Source organism: Erythrolamprus reginae, chromosome Z (assembly GCF_031021105.1).
Source record: "Erythrolamprus reginae isolate rEryReg1 chromosome Z, rEryReg1.hap1, whole genome shotgun sequence".
NCBI classification, from domain to species: domain Eukaryota; kingdom Metazoa; phylum Chordata; class Lepidosauria; order Squamata; family Dipsadidae; genus Erythrolamprus; species Erythrolamprus reginae.
The window spans coordinates 101,184,485-101,204,172 of NC_091963.1; the positions used below are offsets into that span (position 1 = coordinate 101,184,485).

General features: G+C 41.8%; 1 protein-coding gene across 1 annotated transcript in view; it reads left to right on the plus strand.

The window, feature by feature from the left end:
• The first annotated feature begins 286 nt into the window (after window positions 1-286).
• The window catches only part of WNT9B (Wnt family member 9B), a 30,631-nt gene continuing 11,229 nt past the window's right edge, over window positions 287-19,688 (plus strand). The window contains exons 1-3 of the mRNA XM_070766820.1: window positions 287-474; window positions 12,827-13,083; window positions 15,367-15,632. Coding sequence (XP_070622921.1) covers window positions 368-474; window positions 12,827-13,083; window positions 15,367-15,632 — 630 coding nt within the window. The 5' untranslated portion in view covers window positions 287-367. The remainder of the gene's footprint in view (window positions 475-12,826; window positions 13,084-15,366; window positions 15,633-19,688) is intronic.

The following is a 19,688-nucleotide window of genomic DNA, read 5'->3' on the forward strand; positions in this document are numbered from 1 at the left end:
CTTATAAGGCGGTAGGTAGCCTGGTGGCGGAAATACTCCCGAGGGTGCATCCCATTTCTTGTCTGCTCCTGGAGTGCAGTTTGACAGTCATCCTCTGAGCCCAACTGCGGTCAAGGGCCAGGACGATTGTTGGAACCGGCCCGAGGTTCCACGAGGGATCCGCGCACCTCTCATCCCCTGAGGCGAGCCGCACCTCCAGCGGCCCTTTGCCCTCGCCCTCCAGCTCGGAGGCGGGACCGAGAGAGGGCGTCCCTCGCCCGCCCAGGTGCCTTTTTAAAGTGATGCGGGAGCGCCGGGCGCTAAGAGCGCAGCGCCATGCCGAGCCAGGGAAGCGGCGAATCGCGACGCAGCAGCAGAAGCTGGCACCATGCGCCTACCGCCGGGGGAGATCGCGCTGTTGCCTCTGCGCGCTTCTTTAGTCGCCACAGCCGCCACTTACTGCCTGCTGCTCCTGCAAGTGGACGCCTATTTCGGGTCAGCGGCGTTTTCTCCTTTTGGCACGGCCTCGGACGTGGGAGTCTCTTCCCTTAAGTTTAGATTACACCTTTTCTGTATAGGTGTTCCCCCTCCTTTCTTTTAATTTCCGTTTTATACGAATTTGGTTTTGTATTGCTTTTCTATTTTCTTTCTTGGTCTTCCTCCCACCCACCCCGTCTCTCTTCTTATTCTGAGCAATTCCCGTTTCTTTCTTTGCCTTTGATTGGATCTCCTCCCCTCCTGCTTTTCTTCCACAATCTTTCCTCGTTTTCCCCAAAATAATCTCTCTCTCTCTCTCCATCCATCCTTCCTTCCTTCTTTCCTTCCTTTCTTTTTTGCTCTCTAAGCCTAACCCTTTGCTTTCAGATGGCGAAGCTAAGCCGCCTTAATAGTTGTTCAACTGACTTCCGACCCGACCCTGGACACACCTAAAGTTGTCCTGTCCCCTTATGTCCTGTTGATTTTAAATGGTACATATCCCTCTCTCCTTATCTCTTTCCCTTTCGTTTTCTTCCGTCAAACAATTCAGTACGAATGGTTGGATACATAGCTGCAATTCTATAATCTGTCTGTGATTATACCGTTCTGTCTCTTCAGCGATTTACGCTTTGAAGAAAGTTGCCGTATCTTATTTGCTAGCCAGGCGCAATGCCGGTTTTATAGCTATTCTGCGAATACATGACGAACTCAGCTCAGCTGACGGGGCAACCTGACAGGAGATGGCATCAGATAGACTTGCTGGAGGTGATCCTTCTCGCCTTCTCCTCCCCTTACCCTTCTGACTTTAAATGTTCTTTTTGCAACAGATCCATCGCCAAGCTCAAAGCTCGAGCAGATTGCATTGGGTAGACTGAAGAGCGTAGCCGATCGAAAACGGACCAGGCTTTATAAAAGACACGGGGCCAGATCGAACCACGTAAACATTGCAAGCTTATGGGGTGGGGGTGGGATAAGTAAAGAGTAGTGTATTTCATATTAATTTCGCAATATAGTTATGCTTACCCATGGATCTTATTCTTAACCTTTAAAGATTCTGATAGGTTCTGCATTTCATTCTACGTCGGGGAGGCAGCTTTTAATTGCCCACCCCACCCCACCCAAGTTGTGCAGAAAACTCTTCCCATGCCCTCCGGGCTTTGGAAGTTTTGCTGTAGGGGGCTGACTGAAATAAGGGCCAATTTGGTCCCTCGTGAAGTTGATCATTTGGGTTGACCTACATGTGTATTTGCTAGGAATTCCAGCACAGGAAGGGAGGACCAGAAGTCTTGCGATTGGTGTCTTTTACAAGGTGGCATATCTCAGCCATGCTCAGTTCCATTGAAATGATCGAGGCAGCTCCTGACTAGTTAGAACTCCTTATAATTTCAGAGGATCCCTAAACATGTTTAAATCGGCATCTATGGGTACATTCTGGACACTTTTTATTCTCCATTAAAAATACAGCCCATGACATAATACAATCTCAAGAGTTTGGGATTACACATAAATTGCACCTTATTGTAAGGAGTGTGAGGATGCAGATGTTTGTGCCTTATGATGCAGGTATTTGAAATTCTCTTAAGATTTGAATTTCAAGAGATTGTATTTGCATAAAAACTTGCATTCTGGCTGAAGACTGCAGTCATACAAATGCTTACCTAAAGATAAACACTCTTTTAATTATTGAGAACAATTTATGAAGGATTAAAATTGTATTATATTATTTCAAAAGTTCTCAGAAGATACATCAGTAAAATATTGTATACATCAAATTTCTTTTGATGAGCAAGGGAAATATATTAATCTGTAAGATTCTTGTATAATACCTGACATTACGTATCCATGTACAGTTTTATTTTTCAAACCTCAACCCTTCATTTTCCAAAACATAGGCATTTTTTTTCATTGTCTAACTGTGCTTCACTACTTAGTTACAACAATGCAAGTGATTTTTTAAAATATATATATATTAGTAAACCAGGAAGCAGAGTTCAGTTTGCAAATCATAAATTTGAGAGCAGCTCATGATATAACCCATGTTTTTGTTCATTTAAATTCTTAATTTTAATTTAATTTAATCTAATTTAATTTTATCCTTCTCCATTTTGGCAATCTCTATGTCTATGTCAATCCCTATTTCTAGACTAAAGCACTCCAGGAATCTTTCTTAATAGTTATTCCTCCTCTTCATTATTTAGATTCCAGAAACCAATACATATACTCTTTAACATTTTGATGATTTTTTAAAAAATAGAGTCTTTAATTCTAAAAGTTCAGAATGGGGATTTTGAAATTTGAGTTGTTGTTCTGGAGAAAGATGGGAATAATAACATGTTTTTGAACTTGTGTATATATTTTTCCTTACAGCAAAGATCTACTAAGACTCCTTAAGTGATTTTGTGGCAGGCTTGAGATGCTGTGTTCAATTTTGTATTCTGCGCCCAAGAGTATACAAATCATACTGTTGGAATCCAAGACCAGGAAGCAGTATTTCAATGTACACTATTTGAAATCACTAGCAATTTATATACATTCTATGGATATTGATGAGTGATTTAAGATTAACTCTGGATCTGAGTGAAGGATACAAGCATTATCATGCAAAGTTTTATAGAGGTAACTACTCTTCTCCCAAGAGATTATCATTGTAATCCTAGTTAAAACTTATAGCAGTTTACCATACGTACTCTCTGCATTAGTGGTTTCAAATCTTGGCAGTTTAAAGATCTGTGGATTTCAATTCTGAGAATTCCCCAGCCAGCAGCCAGTTATTCTTTTAGTATTTTCCAAATGTGTTGGGACTTCACACTTTGAAATATTGGTTGGGAATTCCAAGAATTATAACATACTGAAGTGTCTTGATTTAGAAGACCCCTGTCATAGCATCTCTCACCTTGGGTATGCTATCTCTCTCTCTCTCTCTGCCTGCATTTCAGAATGAGATCTTAGTCAGCTTTTTCTCCCTTCAGAAAATGCATGCTCATACCCAAGCAAGAGGTAATATTCTTTTTCTTGAAGCTATCACTTCCTTAATGCAAAGCAAATATTGATGATTGCTTTAGGTGGATTTGGTTGCTTAAGCAACTTAAGGGAACCACAATCTTGCAACAGCTGTGTTCCTTTAGTTGATAAAACATTTTACTACAGTTCTTGGGAACTGTTGCATATTTTGAGCGAGTTTCCTGTTTGTTTATTTGTTCCAATGAAGGGACCAGCCACATATAAATGCTGGAATTTCTAGATATTACTTTCTGTTCCTGAAAGCTAATGAACTGACCTGTTGATGCTCTTTGTCAACATTAGCCATATTGATAGTTTTAGGAGAAAACCTGTAGATTCAAGGAGGGTTAGGCTCTTTGTGAGTAATAATATTACCTGTAAAAATCACTTTGCCTTAAAAAGTTGTTGTCTGGTTGTGCTGAGCTCCAATAGGAACTGCTGTGGACAAGCAGAATCAATGGAGAAAGGAGTCATTCTCTCCTCCTGGTGTTCCAGAAACTGTCCATTGCTTGGTCATTAGCATCAGTGCCATTTTCAGTTTCCCCTTTCTTCTCTATCCAATTGGATTGTCTGAAAGGGCAAGGGGATTGACCACACAATGGAATTGAAGCCCTCAGGGCCTCTGCCAACTTCCCCAACAACCATTGATTGCTGTTTTGCTCCTCAGGTCTTCTTTGGGGGAGGATGTAACTTTATCACACTCCTCATCCTCTGGTGGACAACTTCTCTTTAGCCCTGTAAACATTGCTGGGTGGAGGCTGCAATTGGGAGAGGGCTTGCTTTCAGCCCAGATGTTCTGATCTCAGTGCATGGTTGTGTTATAGGACTTGTTAGATGATCTGGAGGAGTTGACCGCAGAGAAGCGCTTTGTTCTATAATCTTCACTCTGAGTTTTCTGGACATATAGTGGGCAGGAATCAAGGCTGACATGGGTGATGATTTAGAGGGTAAAGAAGATTACCTTGACAGATATGCAAGATCTGTCACTAGAGTGAGGATAAATGAAAATTATTTTAAATATACAAGAAACAGCCTACATAAATATCTCAGTGAACTGGGGAGTGCTCCCTTATTCACTTTAATTGTTATAGGAAGAGGATAAGCATATTTGCAAGATTCTATTATTATAACCAATCTCAATAAATATGTTAGTTATCACGAGAAGTTGATTCTTGGTCCAGCCTACCTATGTTGAACTACAATTCCTTTCATCTTTAGGCAGCAGTTTCCCATAAGATGCTAAACCAGAATGAACCTGATGTGTTCTGTGGAATAGTGCTGCTTGAGGATGAAGGGAGTACAGTGATCTCTCGGTTAGCGCGGGGGTTACGTTCCAAGACCTCCCGCGCTAACCGATTTCCGCGTTATACTGGATGCGGAAGTAAAACCACCATCTGCGCATGTGCGCCATTTTTTTCATGGCCGCACATGCGCAGATGGTGGAGTTTGCGTGTGGGCGGCGGGGAAGACCAAGGGAAGATTCCTTCAGCCGCCCAACAGCTGATCTGCTCCGCAGCGCGGAAGCAGCGAGGAGCCGAAGATGGGGTAAAGGCAAAGGGGAAACCCCATCTTCGGCTCCTCGCTGCTGCCGCGCTGCGGAGCGGATCAGGTGTTGGGCGGCTGAAGGAACCTTCCCTTGGTCTTCCCGCCAGATCACTTGCCGCTTGCCGCTTGCCAGTCCACGCCCCCCTGGATGAGCGGCCCCGCATGGCCCCAGCGCCGGACTCCGTTGCCGAACGCCGAAACCGGAAGGGGCGAGGTGGGGGAGAACGGGAGGCTCAGCATTCCGTCAGTCGCAGCGCTGGCTGTCAACTTTTCTTTTTAGCACTGGGGAGGCAAGTCAGCTCCTGCCCAGTTTTAAAAAGAAAAGTTGACAGCCAGCGCTGCGGCTGACGGAATGCTGAGCCTCCCGTTCTCCCCCACCTCGCCCCTTCCGGTTTCGGCGGTTTCGCAGCGCTGGCTGTCAACTTTTCTTTTTAGCACTGGGGAGGCAAGTCAGCTCCTACCCAGTTTTAAAAAGAAAAGTTGACAGCCAGCGATTGTTCCGCTGCCGCCAGCATGGCCTGGCTGGCAGCGGAAGATGTAACGGAGCCCACGGGGGATTCGCCTTCCTCCCACCCGCAGCCGAGACTGATCGTGGGCTCCTTCGCAATCTCGGAGAGCTTCCAGGGCATGAAAGCTCACGAAAACCAGGAAGCTCTCCGAGGTTGCGAAGGAGCCCACGATCAGTCGGCTGCCGGCGGGAGGAAAGCGAATGCCACGGGGCTGGGCTCGGCTCCCCCAGCCCCGCCGCGGAACGCTCCATTCTGTTCCCTGCCGGCCCGATTGAGCGGCCGGCGGTCTCCATTCAGGGAACAGAATGGAGCCTTCCGCGGCGGGGCTGGGGGAGCCGAGCCCAGCCCCGTGACATTCGCTTTCCTGCCACCCGCAGCCGAGTGATCCTGGGCTCCTTCGCAACCTCAGAGAGCTTCCTGGTTTTCGTGAGCTTTCATGCCCAGGAAGCTCTCCGAGGTTGCGAAGGAGCCCAGGATCACTCGGCTGCGGGTGGCAGGAAAGCGAATGTCACGGGGCTGGGCTCGGCTCCCCCAGCCCCGCCGCGGAACGCTCCATTCTGTTCCCTGCCGGCCCGATTGAGCGGCCGGCGGTCTCCATTCAGGGAACAGAATGGAGCCTTCCGCGGCGGGGCTGGGGGAGCCGAGCCCAGCCCCGTGACATTCGCTTTCCTGCCACCCGCAGCCGAGTGATCCTGGGCTCCTTCGCAACCTCAGAGAGCTTCCTGGTTTTCGTGAGCTTTCATGCCCAGGAAGCTCTCCGAGGTTGCGAAGGAGCCCAGGATCACTCGGCTGCGGGTGGCAGGAAAGCGAATGTCACGGGGCTGGGCTCGGCTCCCCCAGCCCCGCCGCGGAAGGCTCCATTCTGTTCCCTGAATGGAGACCGCCGGCCGCTCAATCGGGCCGGCAGGGAACAGAATGGAGCGTTCCGCGGCGGGGCTGGGGGAGCCGAGCCCAGCCCCGTGACATTCGCTTTCCTGCCACCCGCAGCCGAGTGATCCTGGGCTCCTTCGCAACCTCGGAGAGCTTCCTGGGCATGAAAGCTCACGAAAACCAGGAAGCTCTCCGAGGTTGCGAAGGAGCCCACGATCAGTCGGCTGCCGGCGGGAGGAAAGCGAATGCCACGGGGCTGGGCTCGGCTCCCCCCTCGGCTCCCCCCCTTACCAGCCCCGCCGCGGAAGGCTCCATTCTGTTCCCTGCCGGCCCGATTGAGCGGCCGGCGGTCTCCATTCAGGGAACAGACGTCCACCCCCTCCTCGGAGTCCCCGGCACCCAGCGTCCCCACGCCGCCTCCACCTCCCGGTAATGCGCCCGACCTCTGCCTCTCTCTTTCTCTCTCATATACCACGCCGGCAACAGGGAGAGAAAGAGAGAGAGAACTAGCGTGGACTTATTTTTTATTTTTTAATATTTTATTTTTTTAATTAATATTTTTTGAAAAACCGCGTTGCAGCGTTTCGCGCTAATCGAGAACGCGCAAATCGAGGGATCACTGTAGTGGTTCAATATATCTGGAACTGTAAGAATTGGTCCCAGAAACAGCAGCTAAAGCCTCTGAGCCATATACGAACAGGTCACCCAACAGAGGAAGATACATAGCAAATACTGCAGATAGCTATTGATGAAAAGATTCTGCAGATAGCTAGAGAGCATTTTTAGAGTAAGAAATTTGGGACATGGCATTGGAATCTAGACTTAAAATACAGGACCCGATGGACAGAATTTATGTATTTGAGGGCCCCGTAAATGTATATGTATGTCCTTTTTCATGAAATGCAACTGAGATAGGCCAACTAGAACCAATGTTCTATTAAACAGTGATTTCTAATATTTTCAAAAAGTAGTGCCATGGCAACTATTTTTAGTGTTTTGCGCTGAAAACATTCATTTTAATATTATCCAAATTTGTTTAATTATGTCTCTACAATTATATTTCAATCTTTGTCCTCTTTTGGTCCCAATCTTTGCCATGCTGTCACTGTAGAGTGACATTGCTGTTTAAGGGATCCATATTTTGTTTGTGTGGCAAATCTACATAGCTGCCCATGTCAAAAAGTGACTCTTCCCAGATTACAGGAAGAAATAACAATTAAACCGTATCAGAATATAAACAGGATCAGACGAAAATAACCAAAAATAAAACATCAAAGGACCTAAGGAGAACAGAAGGAAAACCATCATTTAGCCCCATTAAGTCATTTTGCAGCGGTGGTGAAATCCATTTTTTTTTACTACCGGTTCTGTGGGTGTGGCTCAGTGGGCATGGTAGGGGAAGGATACTACAAAATCTCAATTCCCACCCCCACCCTGCATTCCTAGGAGGATTCTGCAAACGTCCCATTCTGATCCCACTCTAGGGCCAGCCAGAGCTGCTATTTGCTGGTTCTCCAAGTTACTCAAAATTTCCACTACCAATTCTCTGAACTATTTAAAATTTCTGCTACCAGTTCTCCAGAACCTGTCAGAACCTGCTGGATGTCACCCCTGCTTTGAATGCTCACTATATAATCCCAAGGTAATGGAAGAACCACAATTCCAAATCTTTCCACAGGCTAACCTAGATAAGGCTAACCTTAGTTCAGAGGGAACAAGGTTATTCTAGGGCAATGATGGTGAACCTATGGCAAGGGTGCCACAGGTGAAACACAGAGCCATATCTGCTGGTATGCGAGCCGTTGCCATAGCTCAGTTCCAACGTGTGTGTGTGTGCTGCCCAGTTGATTTTTGGCTCACACAGAGGCTCTGGGAAAGCATTTCTGGCTTCCAAAGAGACTCGGTGTGGGGTGGGAGAGGGCATTTTTTTCCCAGGCTCCAAAGACTAAGGAAGTCTTTCGAGCCTGGAAGGGCAAAACACGAGCCTACTGGGCACACCAGAAGTTGGGAAACAGGCAGTTTCCAGCCTCCAGAGGGCCTCCGTGGGTGGAAGAAGCTGTTTTCACCCTCCCCAGGCATTGAATTACGGGTGTGGGTACTCGCACATGTGCGATAATGCGCATGCATGCTCTTTTGGCACTTGAGGGAAAAAGGGTTCACCATCACTGAGGGTGGAAGCTACTGTAGAAAATAAAGTTACCTCTTGGGACCCACCAGGAAGATCTTTTTGACAGTCTGGATCTGGGGCAGGACCTTATAGGACAGATGGACCACAGCAGCTTGAATTCTACTTGGAAGAAAACAAGCAACCAATGTAGTTTGTGGAGCACAGATAAAAGATGTGCCATTCAAGAGTCTCATATAACTGCCCATGCAATTACATTCAGAAGCTATATCTTCCAGTTGTTCTTCAAGGGCAGCTCCAGGTAGAGTGCATAATAGTAATCCATTCTGGAAGTAACCAGGGCATGAGTGAAAATGAATAGAAACTCATGGTGCAGGAAAGGGTGCAACCAGGCATGAAATGCTACCAGTTCAGCCCAGTTTGGGCATACTGGTAGCAGGGGCTGCCAGTGGTTCAGAGAACAAGTAATGGCAGCAGTGCGAGGCTCGGGCCATCTGCCTGGATTTTGCCGTTTTCTTTTTTAAAACCCTCTGTGCATGCGCAAAGCCTTCTGCACATGTGAAGAAGGTGAAAAAGCACATGCAATGGTGGTGCATGTATGAGCAAACTTTGCATGCATGCGCAAAATGTGCACTTCCGAACCAGTAGGGAAGGTAAGTAGATTTCACCAATGGGTGCAACTCATGCACAACACAAAGTTGTACAAATATTTAATGTAGCAACCAGTAATTGACGTCTAAATCAATTGTCCCTATTCCCTATAATTACTTTGAATTATATTTCTCATAACTTACAACAAGCTTTAGGAACATAACCTCTTGGAAATTCGGCTAATGCAAATAGCTTGGGATTTGGGGCTGTTTTTGTCTAATCCGAGAAGTACTATTATCCAAATAATTCTATAAACTGATAGTTAGATAACCTGTATATTGTATAGTAGTATTATTAATCCTCAAATTATTTGGAAATGTGGGGTCCTTCCACTTCACTTCCAAACTGATTGGAGCTCTAAGTACCCAGAGGAAATTAGAACAGGCTAAGTGTTCAGCTGGTATGTGGGTGCTGCATTGACTCAGCTTGTATCTTGATGAAACTGCGGCCATTTTGTTCTCTGTTGATTATTTGGAAATTTACTTCCTTAATCATTAACTGGCATCGTGCATTGGCTGGAAGAAGACCTCTGAGTGGGTGAGAGGGTTTGAGCATTCCACCCTTGATAAGTGATAAGCATCTCTTCCTTTACGTGCTCTCTCAAGACTGGAGGCCCTTTGGCTGCCTGGCGCTAGGCGTATGCATGCTTGATAGATCACAGGTTCTGATGTACAACCTGTCCTGTAAATGAACTCGGGTCAGGTCCAGGAAATGCCCAATCCCAGGACTGGGATATACAAGCAGCAGAGGCAAAATCCGGAGAGCAATAGTCAACAGGGGCATGAGTAGTATTGGAAGAGATTAGTTTGGGATGATGATGGCCAGGATGGCAGATTAATTAAGAAATAAAAACCCCAAGGGACTTATGTTGAACCTCCTGGCAGGTTTTGTCACTTTTTTTCTTCTACTAATAGACCACCTTGGAGGATGGGGTTGAGTGAGAAGATGCTTGACACTTTCCTCACTTTTTAAAAGTCAGAATCAACCCACCTGCTCCTAAAGTGTTTTACCCATTAAAACAAAACTGTTGAAGAAACATGTATAACAACAAAATCATTAAATCTAAGGATGCATTTCAGTTTTTTTGGGGGGGAAGGGGGCAATTGAAGGGCAGAGGGTATGGGGAGGAAATGTCTCAGAAGTATGTAACACGATTTAGAGCATGACTCCAACTCATAAGTTGTATTCTCAATGGTGTTCTCTTGGCTGTGATTTTTCAACTAAACTCTGATATAAGTGTTTGAGATATAGAAAGAGTAGCTAGCTCTAAAGACATTTTAAAACTATCCAGGTTTGTTGTTTCTAAGAACAAAATGGTCACATTTATTTTATTGGGCATTGTCTTTTATTGGACAGTTTGTTGCAATAACTCTCCTTCTAAACTTAAGCTATGAGCACTTGGCCCTATATGAATGATTCCCATGACTTGATAATCTTTTCTTCTGCAATATATTAATTTATATATGGTAACAGAGGAACGATGATAGAATCATAACGAAATACGGTATCAAGAACGCTAGAAATTTTCTCTATGTCTATATATTTTCCTTAAAGTCACCTCTTTGCAATATAGTTGATTCATTTTTCTTCTTTTTGTCTAAGTAGTTATACCATTTGTCCCATATTTTGTAGGAATCTGTATCTTCTTTCTCTTTTATTCTCATTGTTAATCTATTCATTTCAGCCATTTCCAATATTTTATTTATGATCTGTATATGGGGTGGGTGGGTTTCTTTCTTCCAAAATTGGGCATAGCAGATTCTTGCTGCTGCTGTTATGTGAATAAACACGTATTAGTATTATATATTAGTATATAATTAGTATATAAAGGTGGAAGGTATTGATGTATTAATTATAGTGTATATTATTTAATAGCAATAACATTATTAAGGAGATAGACACCAAAAATAAGAATGTAACTATGCTAAACGATATGAAAAACTGCACAAAATAGAGAAAGATATAAGTAAGGACAACATAGTTAAGAGAGAATGGGTATTTCTCTCTTGTTTTTAATCATATTATTTTTTGTATTTATCATTTTGTTTGTTTTGTTTTTTTTGTTATGCTGTTCATTTTGAATTTATACTCACATTTGTAAATACAATGTTTATGTTTGATTTTAATCAATAAACATTTATATAAAATTTAAAAAAGAATGTTAGAAAAATGTATTGTGAAGAAACGAACCTTGGTATTCAAAGATCTATCTTCCCAAACTTAGTAAGACTACAAAATCCAAGTCAGTTTAAGATTTAATTCATAATTTGCTTTCAACTTTAAAATCTGTCTGATAAAAAGAAACTATGATATAATTTCAATACCATTCCACTTTGTAAAGATATCATCCAAATATTTCTTATACTAATTTTATATTATTGTTCTTATGTAGTATGCATATGATTTAGCTAATGTGACAGCAACTGGTCACTCTTGGTTGATTTGGAAACTAAATTGAGGGTTAACCCCCGGCTAGTAGGATAGATTAAAATGCCACATAAAAAAAACCAAAAACAAAACCCTTCATCAAACAAACAAACAATAGTAAACTATCTTTATTGGTTCTTGCTAGTGATATCTAAATTCTGAAGACAAATTCTGAAAATACTAATATCATATAAAGTGTTTGCGTACATACCTACAGATAGAATTTTAAACATCTGGTTATAGAATAGCAAAGGGGCAGCCTTTGAAATGATTAACTTAATTCTAGTTTAGGCTAAATGTGTGAATTTTAGAATTTTTTGAATCATATGAAATCTTCCAGTGTAAGCTTCCCCCTCACCCCGAAATCCTGTAAAAGAATGTGGTCTCTTCTGACTAAACCTAGTTTAGTGGAAGTAAATCAAAGTGTAGCTTTGATAATTCATCTAAATCAATGTTTCTCAATCTTAGCAGATTTAAATTATCTGAACTTCAACTCCCAGAATTATGCCTCTGTGAAAGAGAGACCTCTACAGTATATACTTTAGTTTTAGTTTTCCTTTTTTTCCCCTTTTCTACAAGTAGTAGTGCCAATACTATCACCTTCCACAGTCATTCTAATGGGGAATAATTGGAGACTTTGTCTAATAGAAAGCACTAGATAACTGAAAAATGTTCTAAAGTCCATCCCAACATTTGTCCATGTTTTCTTTTACTGAAACCTGATCCAAAGGCAAATCTTCCTTTAAAATATTTGAATTTTGACCACAAAACTGCAGATTGGGCCTCAGAAGTTTTTTTAAAGAGTTTAGAATCTCCATTAGGATGTAGCCACTTGGTTCTTTTCATATTCCTTATATTGCAACAAATTGTTTTAATGGAAAAATAGATTGAGTCATACGTTCAAACTCTAAATGTGTCTGTTCATCTCACTTGAAATCTTGCCAAGCTGTTTTTCTTTCCTACAGGTGAATCCCCCAAGGTGCATCACTATCAATCCATAGATCTTTTCTGTTTCTTTTGCTTTATCTCAGATGTGGGGTTTTCAGTAGAAGTGCTCCACAGCTTCTCCCACTCCTCCTCAATCCTGCAACCACTTCATTTCTCTACATGTAACTCAGTCCTAAGTTTACATGGGATGGGTAACTGATACTGGTAATCAGTAATCATACCGATTATCTGTTAGTGGCAATAATGCATTCTCTGATTTATCAACCCAAGCCAATCTTACTTCTCTTTCTCTTAGCCTGACTGGAAAAGAAACCTTGATTCAGTTTCCACTGCTGGGATCTTCAACAAATCCTGCCCATTGGAAGGCTCATTTGAAGCAATGTGACCTGCTGAGGCTTTCCCAGAAACAAAAGAGACTTTGTCGTCGGGAGCCGGGGCTGGCCGAGACTTTACGAGATGCCATCCGGCTCGGAGTCCTTGAGTGCCAGTACCAGTTTCGCAATGAGCGTTGGAACTGCAGCCTTGATGGGAGGACGAACCTGTTGAAGAGAGGTAAATAGGAACCTGTTGTTTGGCAGGACCTAGGGGAAGAGCCTTATCTGTGGGGGGCCCAGCCCTCTGGAATCAGCTCTCCCAGGAGATTTACACTGCCAGCACCCTCCTTGCCTTCCGTAAAACTTAAAGATCTATTTATGCTGCCAGGCTTGGGGCCACTAGACCCTAGCCTCCTGGCCGACGAGTGTAGTATGTTTTGCTCTGTGAATGGTAATGAATGATTTTAAATCTTATTAGAGTTTTAAAAAGTTTTTTAGTATATTAATTGGATTTTTACATAAGTATATGGTATATTGTTTTTGACATGTTGTGAGCTGCCCTGAGTCCTCTGAGAAGGGCAGCATACAAATCCAATGAATGAATGAATGAATGAATGAATGAATGAATGAATGAATGAATGAATGAATAAATAGGTTTATAAGCCCTCCCCAAAACCCAAAAGTTTCTCCTTCCTTGCTTCTTTCTCTTTTGGCTGTCCAATTCCTTTAGTCATAATTAGTAGCTAGGAAAAAAGGCTTCACCGGAGAGATAATTTAATCTTGTCAACAAATCACAAATTTGACAGGTTGCCATTTTTAATTACCGGTAACTTGGATACCCCCTTTTCAATGTTGTATCCAGATAAGAAGAAGACTTCTTCTCTAGGCTCAAAATATAAGCACTAGGCTTTTAGAGTTTTAGTAGGCTGGACAGCAGTGGCTTTTATCTGCCTCTAGCTTATGATATTCTCTATGTTTTTAGGAAAGCATTCTTTATTCCTGTATGCAATTATTATAGGAACTAGCCTGTGGGGTTGTCTGCCTGGAATTCCCTCTCACTTCTTTTTCATGTCAGTTGTTAAATATGAGGATGTGATATTCCAATGTTTGCACTCAGGTATGCTTTGATCCTAAAAGTATGCTGGAACGCAAGCTCATTTTATTTGTATTGAAACTTTTATAGCACTTTCCATTGTTCAAAGTTGTTTGCAAAGCAGTAGGATGTGATTTTTAAAAACTCTTTCACAATAGCTACTAGTTCAAGACTCCAATCCTATATACCTTTGCTTTGCAATAAATCTAGCTGTGTGGAATTGGAGATACTTCTGAGAATACATGCATATAGGATTACGTGGCATGGTTTTTAAAAAAAGAGGTCAGCAAAGCAATAATTCAAACTACTAATAAAAATAATATGCCTTGTCAAAAAAATCAAGGAAAAACATTTCCAATATTCACTTTCATTTAAGATATTGATCAATAGCAAGATTCTACTTAAATGTCAGTCTGTTGTACCGATTAACGTATTAAACTAGAAGTGGGGAAATCAGAATAGTAGACCACAGGTGTCTGTTTAAAAAAAATATTTTTATTGATTTTTATTACAAGAAAACATTCACACAATGTAAAACAATGTGCTCAGTGATCAATGTGCACACCCCCAGACAGCATTCATACCCCTCCTCCACCAAATGGGGGCGTATTTTCTATATACCACTTTAACTCAAGAGCAATATATCTTTTTACATATCATAGAGTAATTTTAATTTATTCTTTATAGCTTGGTTTCAAATTCTACTGACCACATGTCTTCTCATCTTGTCCCATCGTCCCATCAGTTCCCACAACTCAGTTTCATTGGCCGAATCCATCCTCTTATCCATAATCTCAAACTGAATATGATCCACCATGTACTGATACCAATTTTGTATTGTCCTTTTGTCGCATCCTTCCAGCCTAGGACTATTACCACCTGAGCACTTTCTATCACTGCTTCTTTTATTTCTCTAAATTCTCCCATCTCCATAGATCACAGGTGTCCAACTCTGGCAACTTTAAGAGTTGTGGACTTCTACTCTCATAAGTGTTAATGTTGCCAAGCCTTAGATACAAACACTATGACTTTAGGCCACGCACTCTGGTTTATCCTTAGGAGGAAGGAATGAGAAGCACTTCTTAAAAACGTTGCCAAGAAAATTGTAGGGACTTAGTATGTAGTGTCAGAAATCAAGATTAACTCAAAGGCATGAAGAAAGTTTCCAGCTTCTCTTGTTGCCAGGCATTTAATTAAGCAACTTTCTAGCAGAGAAAGCAACAACTTAGTTTCAAGAGCTAAAAATTTATCTTTCTTATAGGGAAAGGTTAAACCTATACAGAAGCAAAACTTCGGTACGTCTACAAGATGCCTGTTGAGACATGCAAATAGAACAAGGACTTATTGTCTACATCCCCACTTCCAGCTTTGGTTTATTTGGTTCTTACGATGTGCTCTCCTCATTCCTGCTTGGCTTTGTTTTCCTAGGTTTCAAGGAAACAGCATTTCTCTATGCAGTATCTTCAGCAGCATTAACGCATTCCCTTGCTCGAGCATGCAGTGCTGGGCGAATGGAGCGCTGTACCTGTGATGATTCACCTGACTTGGAGAACCGCAAAGCCTGGCAGTGGGGCGTGTGTGGCGACAACCTCAAGTATAGCATCAGGTTCCTGAAGAATTTCTTGGGCCAGAAGAAGGTTGGGAAAGATCTGAGGGCCAAGGTGGACATCCATAATACAAATGTGGGCATCAAGGTAAGGGTGGATTTGCTGCAGGATCAATTCAGGAGACAGCGAGAAAGAGATGGAAACTTTTTTTTAATGTGATCTTTATCACCATTCCACTCCCACTGGGGGATTAACTGAGCTCTGAAATACTAGATCTGTATCTTTTTTGGCAGCATATGGTCAAAACAGTGGTTTCCACAGTGACATTATAAGAGTGATTACGCAACAGGGTAGAATAAAGCAAGGGTTTTTAATGAGATGAGTAATTTCTTTCTCCCTGTTGATTCTGAGGCTACCTTCTGACCACATCTTTACAAAATCCTAAACTGACAACCCCGATAAAAAGGTTGAGTCAGAAATGGATAAACAATATTTGGAAATCCTTAAAAGCTTACATGGATTGGGTTTAAAAAGTGAGAGGTTAAATGTTCTTGTGTACAAGTTGCAGCAAATTTTTGTCAGCTGGCAACCACCAGATAAATTAGGTAGTGATTTCTGACAGTCTCAAAATGGGTGAGCAGTGTGGTTGGGCGGTAGGAAAAGCAAGTAGGATGCTTGGCTGCATAGCTAGAGGTATAACAAGCAGGAAGAGGGAGATTGTGATCCCCTTATATAGAGCGCTGGTGAGACCACATTTGGAGTACTGTGTTCAGTTCTGGAGACCTCACCTACAAAAAGATATTGACAAAATTGAACGAGTCCAAAGACAGGCTACAAGAATGGTGGGAGGTGTTAAGCATAAAACGTATCAGGAAAGACTTCATGAACTCAATCTGTATAGTCTGGAGGACAGAAGGAAAAGGGGGGACATGATCGAAACATTTAAATCTGAAGTTAGTTGGGGGAAAGATCAAAGGCAACATGAGAAAATATTATTTTACTGAAAGAGTAGTAGATCCTTGGAACAAACTTCCAGCAGACATGGTTGGTAAATCCACAGTAACTGAATTTAAACATGCCTGGGATAAATATACAGTGGTACCTCAAGATACGAACCCCTCGTCTTACGAACAACTCGTGATACGAACCCGGGGTTCAGAAAAATTTTGCCTCTTCTTACGAACTTTTTTTGAGTTATGAACCGGCGTTCGGAGACTGCTGGGAAGCCGCGCGGCTGTTTTAAAAGGTGACAGCCGGGCGGCGGGGCTTCCCACAAGCCTCCCGAACGCCGGTTCGTAACTCGAACAAAGTTCGTAAGAAGAGGCAAAATTTTGCTGAACCCCAGGTTCGGTTCGGGAGGTTGCTGGCAAGCCCCCCAGGCCGGCTGCGACCTTTTAAAACACCCGCGCCGCTTTGCAGCTGTCTCCTGAAGCCGAACGCTAAAGCCGAACTTCCGCGTTCGGCTTCGGGAGACAGCTGCGAAGCTGCGCGGCTGTTTTAAAAGGTCGCAGCCTGCCTGGGGGGCTTGCCAGCACCCCCCCGAACCCCGAACCCGGGTTCAGGGGGGTGCTGGGAAGCCCCCCAGGCCGGCTGTCACCTTTTAAAACAGCCGCGCGGCTTCCCGGCAGTCGCCGAAAGCTGTTTTTTTGCGGGGGTTTTTTTGGTTGCACGGATTAATTGACTTTACATTGTTGCCTATGGGAAACAATGTTTTGTCTTACGAACCTTTTGTCTTACGAACCTCCTCCTTGCACCAATTCAGTTCGTATCATGAGGTATTACTGTATATCCATCCTAAGATAAAATACAGGAAATAGTATAAGGGCAGACTAGATGGACCATGAGGTCTTTTTCTGCCGTCAGTCTTCTATGTTTCTATGTTTCTACATGGACCACCTCACTGTATCTTGATGTTTAAATTTGATTTGAATAGGATGGACATTCAGAGAAAATGTAAAACATTTTTAAAAAGCTGTAGCTCTGCAGTAAACATTTAAAAAGATTTCCCTTGTTTTCTCTCCCAAGCGATGGTGTTTCCTACACATATGCAAGCCACCTAAAAGCAGGAAACACACTATTTTGTTCAGAAATATTGTATTCAGTTGCAAAGTTGATTCTCTCATAAATTACTTGCTTAAATGCCGTAGTCATTACAGAATGTCTGCACTGTGTGTCAACTTAGAAATCGAGGCACTGATTCCGTGAGCTTTCGTATCATCTCTGTGTGGTATTGCAACCTAAAATAATGAGGAAGTAATTAGTCCTAATGATGTGGATACAAGTAGTCCTTGACCTAAGACCACAACTGAGCCCCAAATTTTGGTTGTTAAGAGAATTTTCTTTCTTTCTTACAAAACTACCAAGCACGGTAAAATGACCCTTCATGTTGCCCACATTTGAAACATAAATTTGAAATAGCTTTATGCATTCTAGATAATCTTTCTGGAGTCATACACCAAATGTACATCATTTTATTAAAATTATCTTTTAGATTATTATTATTTTGAAGTAAGTTTTTAATTTTTTAATTTTTCTACAAACCTATCATTGAGTGAACAATGTAGAACCAGTTACATTTTAGTACAAATAAAACAACATTCTTCGTATTTAATACAATTAACAATCTTATAGTATTATGAGATAGTATTATAATTATAGTATACTATAATTATTATAATATTAAATTATATTTCCTTAATTATTCAATATTTCAATATATTATTTTTATGCCAATCTCCATATTCTTGATATCAGTCCTTTCACTACAAATGGAATACCAATAATAATATTTGTCGTGTTTAACAAATCTATATAATTCTAATACCAATGCAATTTTTATTGAGTTTTAATCTTCCATTGCTCCCCTTTCTAATTTTTAGTTATGCTACTTATATTTAAAATATATCCCTTTTCTAATCATGTTTTAAAATAAATAAAACAGTATTCATCTTAGTTAGGTTTAAGAAGTTATATAATTTTAATAGTAATGAAACACATTTTGTTAAATTATAATATTTTATTTTGTTCAATAATTCAATGTTATTTTCATGCCAATCAAATTCTATATATAGTTTATTAAAATATAAGAAATATAATTATTAATATTCTATTTGTAGAAAAATTATTTTAAATTACAAAATTTGAATTTCACTCCTTTCAATCACATGCTTGCTCACTGATCCAACAATATATTATGTCTAAAATTCTTAGTTCCTTTTTATAATACTTTCTTTAATTTGTTCATTTCTATGAATTTCAGCAAGAGTATATATTTTGGCAATTACCTATTTATCCTTCGTACATAATTCAATTTCAAATAGTGTCTTCTGTTGCTCAATTCTAAATGTCCTGTAATGTACGTACCTTAATCTGTTTCTCTCAATGGTACATACAAAAAACTATTGAAAACTAAATCCTTCAGCAGCCAGTTGTCTGATTTCATCTTATGGTTTCTAACAATTATTGATAAGTTTAATCATTTCAATTTACCTGCCCCTTCTTTCCCCAAAATGCTTCTTGTGTTGAGACCCATACAAATAGTTTTAGTCATAGTCTGGGTTTATGTTTGATATTCTAGATTTTGATAATGTCCAAAAGAAGATTCCAACATGAAATTGCTAAACTGTTTTGGGGTTAATCAGCATTATGCAATTGGATGACATGGACAGTGTGCTTTAGTTTACAAAAGCTTAGGTTGTAATAACTGCTTTGCCTTTATGAATATAGGTTTGCTTATTAAAGTATTAGAATTCAATTGTTTTTCCTCTAGAGCTCAAGATATCTTATTGGGCAGGGGGCCTCTCTTCAGTTTATACACATAGTAACAGTTCCGTGAAGCAAGTAGGACTGAGAAAGCATGATTGAGCCGAAGTAACTTTGGCTGAAGTGGACTTAAATAAATAGTACATTCTTTGGATTCTTCTTCCTTCCTTTCCTCCCTCTCTCTCTCCCTCCTTCCTTTCTTCCCTCCCTCCCCTCCCTCCTTCTTTCCTTTCTTCCCTCCCCTCCCTCCTTCTTTCCTTTCTTCCCTCCCCTCCCTCCCTCCTTCCTTCCTTCCTTTCCTCCCTCCCTCCCTCCACCCTTCCTTCCTTTCTTCCCTCCCCTCTCTTCTTACTTCCTTCATTCCTTTCCTCTCTCCCTCCTCCCTCCCTCCTTCCTTCCCTCCCTCCTTCCACCCCTCCTTCCTTTCTTCCCTCCCCTCTT